Source organism: Chiloscyllium punctatum, chromosome 4 (genome assembly GCF_047496795.1).
Source record: "Chiloscyllium punctatum isolate Juve2018m chromosome 4, sChiPun1.3, whole genome shotgun sequence".
Taxonomy (NCBI): domain Eukaryota; kingdom Metazoa; phylum Chordata; class Chondrichthyes; order Orectolobiformes; family Hemiscylliidae; genus Chiloscyllium; species Chiloscyllium punctatum.
In genome coordinates this window covers 49803298-49819837 of record NC_092742.1, presented here as the reverse complement: position 1 = coordinate 49819837, position 16540 = coordinate 49803298, and the positions used below count along the sequence as shown (strand labels likewise).

Here is a 16540-nt window from a genome sequence, read left to right as displayed (position 1 = left end):
ACTTAAGGTCAAGGGTTGAAGGTTTAAAGAGGATATAAGGATTTTTTTTCACTCAGTGGGTGGTGAAATCTGGAACAGATGCCTGTAAGGGTGGTAGAGGCAGAAACCCTTATACCATTTAATAAGTATTTAGATGTGTACCTGCAAGGGCTATGGCCAAGTGCTGTAAAATGGGATTAGAATAGTTAGATAGTTGTTTTTGACCAGTGTAGATGCGATGGCTTAAGAACCCTCTTCTATGTTGAAGGCCTTTATGACTCTAACAGCAATTATAAGTCATGATTGGAGATGCCGGTGTTGGACTGAGGTGTACAAAGTTAAAAAAAATCACACAAACACCAGGTTATAGTCCAACAGGTTTAATTGGAAGCACTTGCTTTCAGAGTGCTGCTCCTCAAACCACCTGATGAGGGAGCAGTGCTCCTAAAGTTAGTGCTTCCAATTGAACTTGTTGGACCATAACCTGGTGTTGTGTGATTTTTAAATTGGCACCTATAAGGGCATGAAAATTGATCGAGCTGAAGTGAAGTGATATAAAAGACTGGGGGATCAGATTAATCGAGATGTAGTAGCAAACATTTTAGGGAATATTTCAGAGTATCCAGAATAAATATATTCCTGCTACAAAGAACCATCTTGAAGGGAGGACCCACCATCTACGGTTAACGAAAGGAGTTAAGAAAAATATCGAACTTGAGGAAAAGGTATTATTGCCAGAGAGGGAGTTAAATGAATATTCACCAGACTTGTTTCTGCAATATGGAGACTGTCTTATGAAGAGAGATTGGATAGACTGAGGCTATATTCTCTAGATTTTTAAAGAAAGAGAGGTGATATAGTTGAAAGCTGCAAAGTACTTAAAGAGATAGACTGAATAGATACAAGTAAGATGTTTCCTCTGGTTGGAGAATCTAGAACCAGGAGCACAATTTAAAATTAAGGGGATTCCATTTAGAATTTGGATAAGGAAACATTCTTTAACTCAAAGGATGGTGAATCTTTCAAATTCTCTATCCCAGCGGCTGAGGAAGCTGAGTGAGCATATTTAAAGTCAAGAATGATACATTCTTGATTACTAGTGGTTTAAATAATTATTGGATAATGTGGGTAAAAGGCATTGAAATGTTTGATTAGTGATGATAGTGAATGGCAGAGTGGGCTCAATCTGCAGAATGGACCAGTCCTGTTCCTATGTACTTTTACTCTATCAATTTATCTATGTTATTTTCCATACTCTTTGCACTGATGTAGATACCCTTGAGTACTGCCAATTCTGTTTTTTTTATTCTAATCTTTGTTTCTTCTGCATTCCATTAATTCTTTGTTTTTAATTTTCACTTACAATTTTACTCCAGCTGTATCTTGTCTGAACACCATTCCCCATACCAAACTTAGTGTAAACCCTCCCAATACGATCAGCATAATGTATTGCACAAACATTTGATAACTAAAGATAAGACTTGGATAAGACTCCTGCCCTCCTTCCGTCAGAATCAGAGATTGAGGATAAATAGATGTAACAACTTGTTACAAAAATTAACACATTAATAACTGAGATGTAGGATGTCAGAAACACAATAATTAATAGGGCTGCTTAACCATGGACTAGGTGCTATACTTGCCTGAGTTAGTGCTCTCCAATCCATATTAGCACTGCCAATATAAATATGTTTCTTATCAACAATCCAGAGTTTTGTGTGAAGTACACCACCCAATAACTTTTGAAAGTTTACTTTCCTTACGTGGATGCCTGTAATTTAAGACAATTTGGTCAAAATATGGAGCATCAGTTCCAAATTCTACATTGTTTGCTCACCAAATAATATCAAATTAATATAGGTTTTTGGAAAAAAGAACATTTATAAGTAATATTTATCTAACTTTCTTTACTTGTTTTTTGTCTTTTATGTCCAGAACATTATTTTTTGTTAAAAATTTATTATATTAGGGAAGATTTTCTCCCAAATTCAAACTTCTTCCTCAACAAATGTTGCCATAATAATTTTATCAATAAAACTGCAGAAAATATTTCAGATAGTTTATCAAAGTTCTCCCCCATCCAGGCTCATACAATCCCTCTAGTGTGGAAGTAGGCCATTTGACCCATTGAGTCCACACTGGCCTTCTGAAGATCATCCTACCCCCCCCCCACTCTATAACTCCACATTTCCTATGGCTAATTCACCTAGCTTTTTTAGCTTGTACACCCCTGGGCACTATAGGTAATTTAGCACAACTGATCCACATAGCCTGCCCATCTTTGGACTGTGGGAGGAAACCAAAGTACTTGGAGGAAACCCACACAGACACAGGTAGAGTGTGCGAACTCCTTAGGATGGAACCGGGTCCCTGGTGCTGTGAGGCAGCAGTGCTAACCACTGAGTCACCATGCTGGCCTCATGTAGAACGGAAGACATTTCATATTAAAATTTCTCTGATGAGTGGATATCTCCAGCAACAGAACATCAGAGATAAATGTGAATGTGCAATTTCACTTACACTGATTCATGCAGAAATATTTTGACCTCCACAAGCTTGGGACTCAATTTAAAAGAATGAAAGAAGTTAGAATTATATATTGCCTTTCACAACCAATGAATTACTGTGAATGTGTAGTCACTTTTGTCATGTTGACATATGACAGCCAATCTCCAAGCAGCAAACTTCCACAAAGTGCAATGTTGTAATAAGAACATAAGAAATAGAAGCAGGAATTGGCCATTCAGTTCCTCATGACTGCCCTACCATTCCATAAGATCATGGCTTAGATACCCCAGGCCTCAACTCTTATTTTGTGCAGGCTCTGTTAGCTTCAACTCCGTGAATACTTCAAAAATCCATCTACCTACTCTTTAAGTACTTCAGTGATCTAACTTACACCACTCTCTGAGGTAGAAAATTCCATACATGAACTATCCTCTGAGAGACGTTCCTTCACATCTCAGTCTGAAATGATGTTTTCTTCTTCAATAACTATATCACCCAGTTCAGATTCACCCAATAGTGAAAACATCTACCCTCTGAAGCCCATTCAAAATCTTGTATGTTTCAATTAGATTACCCTTGATTCTTCTAAACTGTAATGAATACATGCCTAACCTGTAATCTCTTCATCCCAGGAATTAGTTTGGTGAATCTCTTTTGAACTGCCTCCAATGCAAGCAAATCCTTTCTTAAATATGGTGACCGAAACTGTACACAATATTCTAGGTGTGGCCTCATCAACATCTTTCCCTGTTTTTAAATTTTTTAAACATCTGAGCAATAAAAACCAAAATTCAATTTGCCTTCTTAACTACTTGCTGCACTAGCATGCTAACTTCCTGTGTTTCATGCACAAGAATACTTAAATGACGTGCACTGCACTTTTTTTGGAGTCTTTTTCCATTTAATTAATAGCCTGCCCTCAAATGTAGTCTGGACAGAGAGTTCTGGAATGTTGTGCTCTGCACATTTGGAGCGATGAGATGATGTGATAGATGCTAAGGAGCTGGGAAACAGGAGCAGTCATCCGAGGAGAAGGATGAGCTTGAGAAAATTCTCTTTGTGGATAGCAGTGCTCAGTTGTATTGGGCTCTACAAGAGGTGGTGTGATTGACATTCGAGTTCCAGTAGCTGCAAGCTGGGTGAAGGAGACCATCTTGACTTGTCAAGATTCATCTGTCATTTGGTTTGCATTGTGATTGCAAACTGTAGCCTGTATCCATTTCCTTTGTGTTAACTTTTGTTGGCTGTCAATACAAGTTCATGCTAGGACTAGTCTGATTGCTTGTGGGTGTCTGATGTTCCCGCACTGGACAGTGACAAAGTGTGAATGGCTGCTGTGCATTTGCAGAAGGTGTTGAGATAGTAAGCACAGGTAAAGTGTATGGCCTGGTGGTTAAAGAGTGACTAGTGTGAGAAACTGGTGGGATTATACACACAGTAATGTGTCATTAATGTTGACTATATGTTATGGACATCGTGGTTTGGTGATTACTGTGCCATTATACTGCCAGTGAGGGGCAATGCCACATTACTAAAGCTTGTCTGGTTGCACAGTGGCCTATCATCAATAATGCAAGCTATCTTTCAGTAGGTGTCCACTGAGTACTAAGTTATCCCAGGAAAAATGTGTGGTAAGATACTGCTGAAATTAGACATAAGAGACACCACAGGGGCATGGTAGGTAGTTACTGAGATGCTTTTGGTAAGAAATCATGCTAAGCCTCATGATGAAAATCCCTCCATAAATCATGAAACAACTTGTACTTTGCCTGGAAAGGTAAGATTCAGCCCAATATATCTAAAATGATTTGGCCAACTCCTTTACGTTACCTGCATATAAAAGCAAGAAAAGGTGAAAATGCTAAAATCTTAAATTAAACAGATGTCTGGAAATACATAACAAGTCAGCAGGCTCTTAAACATAAAAACTTACATTTTAGCTACATAAACTTATCGCAGTATGTGTTACGAGGAAGACTATTGCACCTGGAATAGAACATGAAAAACAGAAGCAGGAATTGGCCATTCAGTTCCTCATGACTGCCCTACTGTTCCATAAGATCATGGCTTAGCTACCCCAGGCCTCAACTCTTATTTTGTGCAGGCTCTGTTAGCTTCAACTCCGTGAATACAGGAAGACTATTGCACCTGGAACGATGGATTAAATCTTCTGTTCCTTACTTCATCAGAAATAGAAACATTCAACAACATATAACATCAAAAAGTAAGGTGCCTGCTGTGTTCCGATCCCCTTCCCAACCCAGATCCATCTCATCATTTCACTTCTATTGCATTCTTTCGGGTCCATGACCCTAAGGCAGCAATGTTCTCCTTGTCCCACATACACGGAAACTTACCAAAGAACATTAAATTAGCTAATAAGTATTATAATTCTCACCTTTCTCTTTTAGAATTTTGAGATCAGTGGAAAATTGATGTGGAAAGGAAAGCGTACTTGATGCGATGCGCACACTAACATTTTTCGATGGCAATTTCTCTAATTCACGAAGCAGGATTTCACCCTGTCTTAGTAAAAGATATTAAAAAAATATTAAGAGCACAGTAGAACATAGAACAATATGCAAAAATAAGTCAAACAAAGTATAATATTTATGCTTTGGAAATACAGAACTACAGAACAGCGAAGATTAGAATAAATGCTAAATTAAAAATATGAAGGCAAGAGAAAGTGAACTACTAGATTTTATGACAGCTTAATGAAATCCCTGAAATAAGTCTTTGGTAATTCTTCAGTAATATAGCTTCCTGGGGGTTTGCTTAATTTAGATGCCTAGATTTGGAGTTGCTGGTGTTAGACCGGGATGGACAAAGTTAAAAATCACTCAAAACCAGCTGATAGTCCAACAGGTTTATTGCAAAGTCCGTGCTTTCAGAGCACTGCTCCTTTGTCAGGTAATGATTGGGACAGGACATAGGACACAGAATTTATAGTAAAGGTCAAATGTCATACAACTGTTGCGATATATTGAACAAACCTAGATTGCTATTAAGTCTTTAATCACTCAGAATGGGGATTCAAGTTTCGGTTAATTAATATGTAAATTCCAGAACTTCTTTCAAGTCACAGTCCCAAAATAACTTTTAGTTTTTATTAAAAAAAGTGACATCTCTGCTCAGAAAGTGCATTAAAGGCATGAGGTTAGAGTCTGTCAACTTTGAGTCAGACTGGTTCTATTTCAAAGTAGGAATTAATAAAATGTCAGATGAACTGACTGCCTACAGATTGTGTGCTTTTTGAACAAAATAGAATACAAATCTGCAAATGCAAATTCACCCCATGGAGGTGTATGTGTGTGTGCTTTTTGGTAAAGTGTGTTTGAGTGTGACAGAGAATATGCTTAGAGTTTTTTACATAATAACACCAACAGCTTGGGTTCAATCCCCATACCAGCTGATGTAGTTCTTGGACCCTTTCTCATTACCTTTGATTCAAGGTGATTGTTGTGTTATAATGACAGCCAGTATACTGTAAACCTTTAAGAGACATGTTGAACATGCTTTGAACATATAAATGTCTTGGACTACATCTTAACTGGGGCTACATGCTGATCAAAATGTGCTATTGTTTATAACTCAATAGCTTAGTATTAGGCAGATACTTACCTGCCTGTGATTGTAATATATATATGCAAATATCAGGAGGTATATTAAACATCTATTGAATCTTTCAGTACTATGTTACCCATGGCTACTTTTTATGTTAGGTGACCCTGTTGAAGGTAAAAGCTGTCAACACAATTACAGATCACAGTGATGGATCAATGATAATATAGAATAAGTCACAATTATTAACCCTCAGTCATCAAGGACACTGCACAAGGAGAGAATATTGTTCCATACCTTTGATGGTGTAACATTAAAAATGTTCAGTGCCAACACACCTGCCTTCTAGTCCAACTATCCTGGCAGTTGTGGCACTGGGTTGGACCTACCTTTGGGCAGAGAACTGAAGAAAAACAAAATCAGAAAGTCCCGGAGAAGCTCAGAAGACTTGGCAGCATATGTGGAGAGCAAAACAGAGTTAATATTTCAAGTCCAGTGATTGTTCATCAGATTTGAAAATAACTGGTGAAAGGATGGCATTTATATTGAAGATGAGGTAGAGAAAGTGAATAGAGTACTTGGAGATGGAGCCCAGAGAGAAAGAGAGCCTAAAAAGAGATAAGCAAACAGATAGATTGCTAATGATGACCCAAGAAAGAGATAAGTGCAAGATAGAGTGCTAATGAGAAGTGTAAATGGTTAAAAATGGGTTGACTGTGCTGGGAGCAACACATACAAGACAGGATTTAGTGATGTGGGGGCATGATAACGAACATTGATCTGGGTGTCCACATTTTGAAATCATTAAACTTGATGTTGAGTGCTGGCTGTAAGGTATCACAGTAGAGGTATAGTTCCCCCAGTTTGTAATGAGCCACACTAGAGTTCTGCAGCAGGCCTGAGACAGCAACCTTAACCTGGGAGCACAGTAGAGTGTTGAAATGGCAGGCAACTGACGCTCAGTGTCCTTTTTATGGACTGAATGTTAGGTGATCCACAAACTGATCACCAAATCTGCTTTTCGTCTCCCCACTGTGCAGAATACCACATTGTGAGCAGTGAGTACAGCAGACTAGATTGAGTGAAGAGCAGGTAAATCACTGTTTCACCTGGAAAGTGTGTTGGAGGCCTTGGATAGTGAGAATAGAGGAAGTAAATGGGCAAGTGTTGCACCTTCTGTGATTGCAGGGGAAGTTGCCGTGCAGGGTTAAGAAGATATTGGGAATGGAGGTGTAGGGAGAAGAGGAGGAGTGGACCAGGTGTCCCAAAGGGAACAGTCCTAGCAGAATGCTGAGAGAAAAGGAGAGAATATGTGATAGCAGTGACATCCTGCTGGCGGTGACAGAACTGGTGGAAATGAAGAGGTCCTAATATTAAAAGGTTTAAAAAAAGAATGGAATGTATTTCATTATTGTAAGGTCATTGAACATGGAACTAATGCTACCTAGTGGTAGAAATATCTCATTGCTACATAGTGGAATTTTTAATCTATTAATATATGTAAAAACATACTGAGCTTAAATAGAATAAAACAAATTTGTACTAAATGTCTTAGGAGAGCTCTTAGAAAAACTAGTCCAATAAAAATATAACAAAGTAAATCAATAAACTGAAATTTGCAATATTTGTACTAAACGTCTGAGGGGAGCTGCTAGAAAACTAGTCCAATAAAAATATTGTCAATTTCAGTTTATTGATTTACTTTGATTTAGTCCCATACTACAGCTTTATTTTCTAATGACTTTTCAAATTAGTACTTTCCAGATTTCAATGTTTAAAGTCAATGTTTTTATAAAATTCCTATGAAAATTCATTTGAACCACACCTTCAGGTGGTGCATTCCACAATAATAACTGTGTGATCAAAATTCTGCTGTTTTCTCCTTTAATTCTTTTGCCAATTATATCAAGGACATGTTCCCACACTACCACTTCACTCACCAGAAGAAATGCTTGCTTTATCAAAATCTCACACAGAGACAGACACACACATATACACACAAAACAAATCTCCTGAAATGTGGTGCCAGATTTGTAAAGACATCTCCAGTTTAGTAGTATCCAGAGCTCTATAATGGATATCCTTATGTTTTATACTCAGTTTGACTTCTTACAATTTGATACTTTTTTTTAGCTGTGTTGCAAACTGCCCATCCATCTTCAATGATTTTGGTATGCACCCCCCCCCCCCCCCCGCCCCCCCCCCACCCCCACCCCCAATTTCTTCCTTAAGCTTCCCTCTTTGTGGTACAGTTCAGATTACACTGTTCTTTTTCTTTCAAAGTGCTTCACCTCACACGTAACTGTGTTAAATAGCATCTGCCACTTGTCTGTGAACTTTTCCATGTCTCCTGAGTCTCTGGTCCCCTCCTCCCTAATTACTGTTTTACCAAACTTTTGCAAACTTCTCAAATTTAAAAATTTCACTCACTAAGCCTATACGTAACAGGAAATACTATGGTCCCAATGCAGAACCCTGGGGGACCACATTGCCTACTTATTTTCAGTTTGAAATACATCCATTCACAAGTGAACCTTTGGCTCCTATCACTCAGCCAATTTCAAACCTAAAAGTCCATCATCTGTTTAATGTCATATGTTTCTATTTTCTGAGTAAGTCTTTTATGATGTGCCTAATCAAATTCCTTTTGAAAATTCATAAACATAACAGTGACTGCAACTACCCACTTTGTTATTCACTACATGCACTTAACCATGTTTGGCTTTAACAAATCTCTGTTAACTATCCTGAAATAACTCTACAGAGGCCGGTATCCTATCACCTAGTCACCCTTCATTTGTTTAGGGAAAGTCCATGACACTGATACAGCTCCCTCAGAGTCAGCTCTCAGAGTGAACAGAACTTCTGACATGTGTATTGATACCTGCCAGCCAGGGCTCCCTGATTGGACAAGATTAACAGCCCCAATCAGGGAACTCATATTCTATGCGGTCCACCTGGCTGACCTTGTTCCACTGTGTATCCCTGATTAACCCATGCCTCTTCAAGTGAAAATTGTCTTGAACATATCTCTAGTAGATTCCCCCACCCCACCCTTGACATTGGACTGAAGAGTCTGCATTTACTGGGTGTAATGTGTGCCCATTTTGAACAAGCATATTTAAAATCTTCTGGCAGTATCTCAAGGAGGATTGAAGGATTGGGGTCAGAGGATAAATTGTTTCCACATTAACCTCTTTCAGCAACTAGCATATGTCCCATTTGGATTGTGTGATTTGCTAACTTTGAGTGCTGTCTGCCTTCTCCTTCCTGTCTTTCTATTTTGAACCTCATACCACATTACATTTTGATTGAGCTGAAAGCAGACTACAGGACACAAAACACAGAACAGGGCAAAGTCCAAGACAAATCAGAACAGTTTTACTTACAGGCTTGGAGGTGGGATCAGTCACATTAATATCATGGCCGGTAAGAGTCCAATAAAATGAGGCAATATCCAGACTGCGATTTGCTATATTGATTAGGTTCAACCAGGAGTTATATGTTGATTGATATTTTGTAGCATTTTCACCGTAATGTACACCATCTGGCACACTCTCTGTAACTACAAATCTAAAAGAACAGTGCAATGTTTTGTTAGATGTCTGCATTATGGAGAGTTTTAATCTATTAAGTACATTTACCTGGATCTCCTATCACCTAACATTGGACCACAAATGCCAGTAGCCATTAACAATGCCTGAGAGCAACTCTCGCCTCAACCCACCCCTGTCAGGCCAATTAACTTGCAGAATAGGAATAGTTTTAGTCCTCTGAGGCCTGCAACTGAGTGTTAGATCTTCAAGAATGGAGCCTTCGGGCTGAATGTGCACTGTTGATGGAGAATAGCCAGAAAGCTCCAACTGAGAAGTGCAGACCCGATGGGCGAAAGGGCCTTTTGCTGTGCTCTGGATCTCTATGAATTCCAACATACCTGAAAGAAAGCAAAGCCTGAAATTGAGAGTTAACACCTGTCCTTCTTTGTCGTGTGGCCTGAGGAACTGTGGAGACAGCGCATACTGTCAAAGGCCACCCCTACACAGATGAATACACCAAATAAATGGACAGAGAAAGACAATTGCCAGAACACCAGCTGATTACTTTAATTTTTCTTTACTATTCCTCAGTGGACAACTGTGTTTGTTGAGAAATATTCATCTTAGAATGTATGTAAAACAACAGATACATAGCAGACATCAAATTCTAATTGTGCTGTTCATTCCATCTGTCTTATCTATGTGATCCTGATTGTCTTTTTTAGCTTGCATATTCCAACTCAACGTACAAGTAAACAGTGTGTTCCCATATTCAGGTAGGCTTAAGTGGGTACTGCAGATGTTGGCGATTAGAGTCAAGAATTAGAGTGGTTCTGGAAAAGCACACGAGGTAAAAACAATGACTGCAGATGCTGGAAACCAGATTCTGGATTAGTGGTGCTGGAAGAGCACAGCAGTTCAGGCAGCATCAAAGTAGCTTTGAAATCAAAGCTCCTTGGATGCTGCTTGAACTGCTGTGCTCTTCCAGCACCACTAATCTGGAAAAGCACAGCAGATCAGGCAGCATCTGAGGAGCAGGAAAATCGGTGTTTCAGACAAAAGCCTTTCAGCCTGAAACGTCGATTTTCCTGCTCCTCAGATGCTGCCTGATCTGCTGTGCTTTTTGCTTTTCCAGAACCACTCTATTCTTCATTTTTTTTTAAGATTAGATTACTTACAGTCTGGAAACAGGCCCTTCAGCCCAACAAGTCCACACTGTCCCACCACCCACTTACCCCTGCACCTAACACTACAGGCAATTTAGCATGGCCAATTAACCTAACCTGCACATTTTTGGATTGTGGGAGGAAACCAGAGCACCCGGAGGAAACCCACACAGACACAGGGCGAACATGCAAGCTCCACACAGTCAGTCGCCTGAGGCGGGAATTGAACCCGGGTCTCTGGCATTGTGAGGCAGCAGTGCTAACCACTGTGCCACCGTGCCGCCTGCTCTAATCTTGACCCTGTACCCATATTCAATCTCCCACTTCATGACAAAGCACTAGAGAATATGGCAATCTATAAAAAAGACAGCAATGGATTGAGGAAGGACAGAAAAAGAGGTTGATAACAAAAAGATGAAAGATTGAATCCAATTTAGAAAATTGCAAAATGGCATATTTTCAAGTGAAGAGATAAATGCTTTTTAGCTATAGGAGGGCAGGATTGAAAAGGCCATAAAGTAAGTTTAATTCCGAGTTTTGTTTATAAGCTCATGAAATATAAAAGCAAAGAATTGATGTTGATTGCATACTTTGCAAAGAAAAAAAATTTCAAAATCATTGAAAGCATTTGAGAGGATGAACAAATCTTTTTTACTATTAGGTCACAAATCAGTTATGGGGAATAAATTTTTACAATTGATGGAAGAATAGAGTACAAATTTCAAAGAATTTTTTTACAGAGTTATTAACATATTAAGTATAATTTGTTACTGAGGCAAAGGTTATAGGACCATTTGTCTTGACATTTGACACCCACCCCGCGTCCCCCACCCACCCACCTACCGTGAATATGCATTCTCCATGAACAAAGGGCAGAAAAATTGGAGGAGAGGTCTATACCATTTCCTTTAGGTTTAATTTGCATTTCTGAAGTGAAGGAGGTATGGAACTGAGTCCAAGTGGGCGCAACATTATTGTGTCAATATACAACCCAGCAACAGGTCAGATCAACATTTCGACTCAATTTGCATTCCCGTTTTCCTTGGACAGGTCCATTTTAATGGGCAGAGACTCCACAATCATCCAAAGCTTTGTGTGCATTAGGTGTACTGATCTTGTCCAATAATAGACAATAGACAATAGGTGCAGGAGTAGGCCATTCAGCCCTTTGAGCCTGCACCGCCATTCAATATGATCATGGCTGATCATTCCTAATCAGTATCCTCTTCCTGCCTTATCTCCATAACCCTTGATTCCACTATCTTTGAGAGCTCTATCCAACTCTTTCTTAAATGAATCCAGAGACTGGGCCTCCACTGCCCTCTGGGGCAGATCATTCCACACAGCCACCACTCTCTGGGTGAAGAAGTTTCTCCTCATCTCGGTCCTAAATGGTCTACCCCGTATTTTTAAGCTGTGTCCTCTGGTTCGGCACTCACCCATCAGTGGAAACATGTTTCCTGCTGCCAGAGTGTCCAGTCCTTTCATAATCTTATATGTCTCAATCAGATCACCTTTCAGTCTTCTAAACTCAAGGATATACAAACCCAATCGCTTCAGTCTTTCAGTGTAAGGTAATCCCGCCATTCTAGGAATTGACCTCGTGAACCTACGTTGCACTCCCTCAATAGCCAGAATGTCTTTCCTCAAATTTGGAGACCAGAACTGCGCACAGTACTCCAGGTGTGGTCTCACCAGGGCCCTGTACAGCTGCAGAAGCACCTCTTTGCTTCTATACTCAATTCCTCTTGTTATGAAGGCCAGCATGCTATTAGCCTTCTTCACTACCTGCTGTACCTGCATGCTTGCCTTCACTGAGTGGTGTACAAGAAAACCCAGATCTCTCTGTACTGCCCCTTTACCTAAATTGATTCCATTGAGGTAGTAATCTGCCTTCCTGTTCTTGCCACCAAAGTGAATAACCATACATTTATCCACATTAAACTGCATCTACCATGCATCTGCCCACTCACCTAACTTGTCCAGGTCACCCTGTAATCTCCTAACATCCTCATCACATTTCACCCTGCCACCCAGCTTTGTATCATCAGCAAATTTGCTAATGTGATTGCTGATACCATCTTCTATATCATTAACATATATTGTAAAAAGCTGCGGTCCCAGCACGGATCCCTCTGCCCTCTGAATAGAATAGAAATAGACCAGGAAAACTGATACCTTTAAGATAAGTAAGTAGATTAAGATGTCTCCCAATTAAGTTGGAGATGAAGAGGATTTATCATCTCAGAGAGTCATTATTGGAGAGAATTCTCTTCCACAGAGAACAGTGGCATCTGAGACATTGAGTTCATCCAGGACTGAGTTAGATTTTTGATTGACAAGAATAATAGAGGGGACAGACAGAATATGGAGGAATTGAGGCTGTAATCAGATCAGTCATGATTTTTATTGAGTGGCGGAGCAGGCTCAAGGGGTCGAGTAGATTAGTCCTGCTCCTAATTTGTACAGTCTTACCCAATTGCACAAGAAAACTGAGAGATCAGAAACTGAAGTATTAGCATAGCTAGAACTGCTTAAAGAGCCTACACAGGAGAAAATGGAAAAGGCTAAATGTCCCTTTTATCCTGCAATTTTTATGATAATAGAAAAAGCTGAATTTTCTTTAGAAACACAAAGAGAAATTGCTGGAGGAACCCAACAGATCTAGCAGCATCTGTGCAGAGAAAGCAGAGTTAACATTAAGTCCGTTCTGGAGAAGGGTCACCAGATTCAAAATGTTAAGTGTTTTTTCTCCAGACCTGCAGAGTTTATCCAGCAATTTCGGTTTTTAGAACATAGAACATAGAACAATACAGCACAGACCAGGCCCTTTGGGCCTCGATGTTGCGCCGACCTGTGAACTAATCTCAGCTCGTCCCCCTACACTATCCCATCATCATCCATGTGCTTATCCAAGGATTGTTTAAATCTCCCTAATGTGGCTGAGTTGACTACATTGGCAGGTAGGGCATTCCACTCCCTTACCACTTTCTGAGGAAAGAACCTGTCTCTGACATCTGTCTTAAACCTATCATCCCTCAATTTGTAGTTATGCCCCCTCATACAAGCTGACGTCATCATCCCAGGAAAAAGACTTTCACTGTCTACCCTATCTGATCTTCTGATCATTTTGTATGTTTCTATCAAATTCCCTCTTATCCTTCTTCTTGCCAATGAGAACAGACCCAAGTCTCTTAGCCTTTCCTCATAAGACCAGGCAACATCCTGGTAAATCTCCTCTGCACCTTTTCCAATGCTTCCACATCCTTCCTGAAATATGGTGACCAGAACTGTACACAATATTCTAAGTGTGGCTGTACTAGAAAGAAAAAGCTGAATTTTCTTTTGAGACACAAAGAGAAATTGCTGGAGGAACTCAACAGATCTGGCAGCATCTGTTTCAGAATTTCAGTATCTGCAAGTTGACTTTTGACTTTTAATTGGACACTCTTACCTACAGGGATCATCACAGGTTGTACTTTGCAGCTCTTTCCAAGCTTTCTCTCTGCCTGGTAAATCATCAATTAGTTTGCGAACTGACTGCGTAAGTGCAAAGATCGCCAGGCAAACAGTCATGAGTAATAGGAAGACAATTGGTCCTTTCCACTGAAAAAGGATCACAATACACAAATACTTTTAAAAGCAAGCAGGTGAACGCAGAGAATTACACAACTATTTGAGACTTAGGTTTTCTGTCTTCCTTTTTCATTCTCTTTCCTTGTTCTCTCGTCGTTTTGGTCAATCACTACTGCACATTACTCAAGTGTTACTGAGACCAAACCTTCATTAATTTGCTTTGAATGGAATAAAGGTAAGAGCAAAGTGGGGTAGTACTCTACATTCCCTAAGTATGCATCTTCATCTGCACAGACCTCTGTGATCTGTGTGTGTTAGTGACATCTGAAACTGGACTTCAATGCAGCTTAGCATTGTGGTCATTCAAATTAGTGGGAATGTTGGTTGCACTGAATTTTTGAAAAGAATATATACCCAAGCTTCATGTTGGAAATGCTGACCAAAATGAGCAGATGAAGGGTTCAGGTGAAGAGAAATGTCGAATTCAAAAGAAAACTGTGGAGGCAACAGAGCAGTAGAGATTTGAATAAAGTTATGCACAGTGGAGCAGTAAAGGACAAAGGTCTTAATGGTAATAATGCATCGACAATGGAAATAACATTAGTAGAAAATAATTAAAAACTGTGCTTGTGAATGCTCAAAACATTCACAACAAGATAGACTAACTTGCAGCATAAAGAGGGATAAATGATTTTGATCTAATGGCCACATGAGACATGGGGGAGAGTTCATTCAGGGTGGTTGGGGGAGGGGGGTACAGGGAGGTGTGTAATGGATGATTTATGAAATCCCCCCCCCCAATTGCTACTCCAAAAGTCCCATACAGCTCAATACTGGGTGCTGTCAGAACGATTACCAGTCTCAAATGATGCCTCATAAATCCCCGGCCTCCAATAAGTAAGGAGCCTCTTAAATACCATTCCCTCCCACCCTCTATATTGTGGGACTGAGCATGGGAATGGGTGTGAAGGTATTTTACATGCCCCAACCCCCTCCAAAGTCAAGCCCATAGTTATAAATTGTCTAAGATTGAACATTAAATATTCCAGGGCACATTCCAGGGCAACACTGGCTCGGAGAGATGAAGCGCTTGTCCTGCACTGTATTGTTCTTTGTTTTAGTTAGAAATGAAAATGAGAATGGAGAAGGAAGAGGAGTGGCCCTGATATTAAAGGATACAATAGGGAAAGAAATGAGAAAGGATCTTGGATGATGGATCAGGAAGTAGAATCAGTGTGGGCTGGATTTTATCGCCCCCACTGGAGCAGATTTACAGGCCAGAAGTGTTCAACAATTCTATGACACCTGCTCTGTCCATGGTCCCACCACAACTTTACCAGTGACAGGGAAGGTACAGGCAGCCCCTCCAGTCATGGACAAATTGAGGCCCTTAGGTGGCCAAATCCTGGGCATTGTAAGGGGATAATCTCACTACTGCTGAGATTTATTCAGTTGCATGGTTTTAGGGTAAGTCTTATGCCTCGGATTAGGGTTTAAATTTGTCAATCTGGTGAAGCTGCAGAATTGGACTACTTTTGCAGTAAGAAGCGTAAGCAGCAAGTGATAAATAGAGGTAAGTCTTCCCACAATAAATAGATTGATCTAAGCTCTGCAGTCCTGCCACATCTAGTCATGAATGCTGGTGAAAAGTTCAACAATAATAGGAGCAGATGGATCCACAAAAATCCTCATTCACAATAATGGAGGTGACCTGCACATCAGTACAAAAGGTAAGGCTGAAGCAACAATCTTCAGCTTGAAGTGTCAAGTGGATGATCCATCCAGCCTTCCACTGAGGTCTCCAGCATCACAGATATTAGTCTTCAGTCAATTTGATTCACTCCATGTGATACCAAGAAGCAGTTGAAGGCACTGGATACTGCAAATACAATGGGCTCTGACAATTTCAAAAAATGTTCTCAATACTAGTGCTTCACAACTTGCTGACACCCCTGGGAAGTTGTCCTAATACAGCTCCAATACTGACATCTACCCCATATTATGGAAAAGTGACCAAGTGTGTCCTGTACACAAGAAAAAAAGGACAAATCCAACACATTTAACTACCACCCCGTCAGTCTACTCTCAATAATCAAGAGTGGAATGGAAAATATTATTCTCAAATATTGACAAACAATATTTAGTCAACAATAACCTGGGTCACTGACACTCAGTTTGGGTTCCACCAAGTACACTTAGTTTCTGACCTTA

General features: G+C 39.9%; 1 protein-coding gene across 1 annotated transcript in view; it reads right to left on the bottom strand.

The window, feature by feature from the left end:
- Nucleotides 1-16540, bottom strand: part of LOC140476283 (5'-3' exonuclease PLD3-like) — a 68749-nt gene that overhangs the window by 21381 nt on the left and 30828 nt on the right. Inside the window, exons 3-6 of the mRNA XM_072568651.1 lie at nucleotides 14208-14359; nucleotides 9441-9624; nucleotides 4886-5009; nucleotides 1623-1750 (exon numbers count right to left, since the gene is read on the bottom strand). Coding sequence (XP_072424752.1) covers nucleotides 1623-1750; nucleotides 4886-5009; nucleotides 9441-9624; nucleotides 14208-14359 — 588 coding nt within the window. The remainder of the gene's footprint in view (nucleotides 1-1622; nucleotides 1751-4885; nucleotides 5010-9440; nucleotides 9625-14207; nucleotides 14360-16540) is intronic.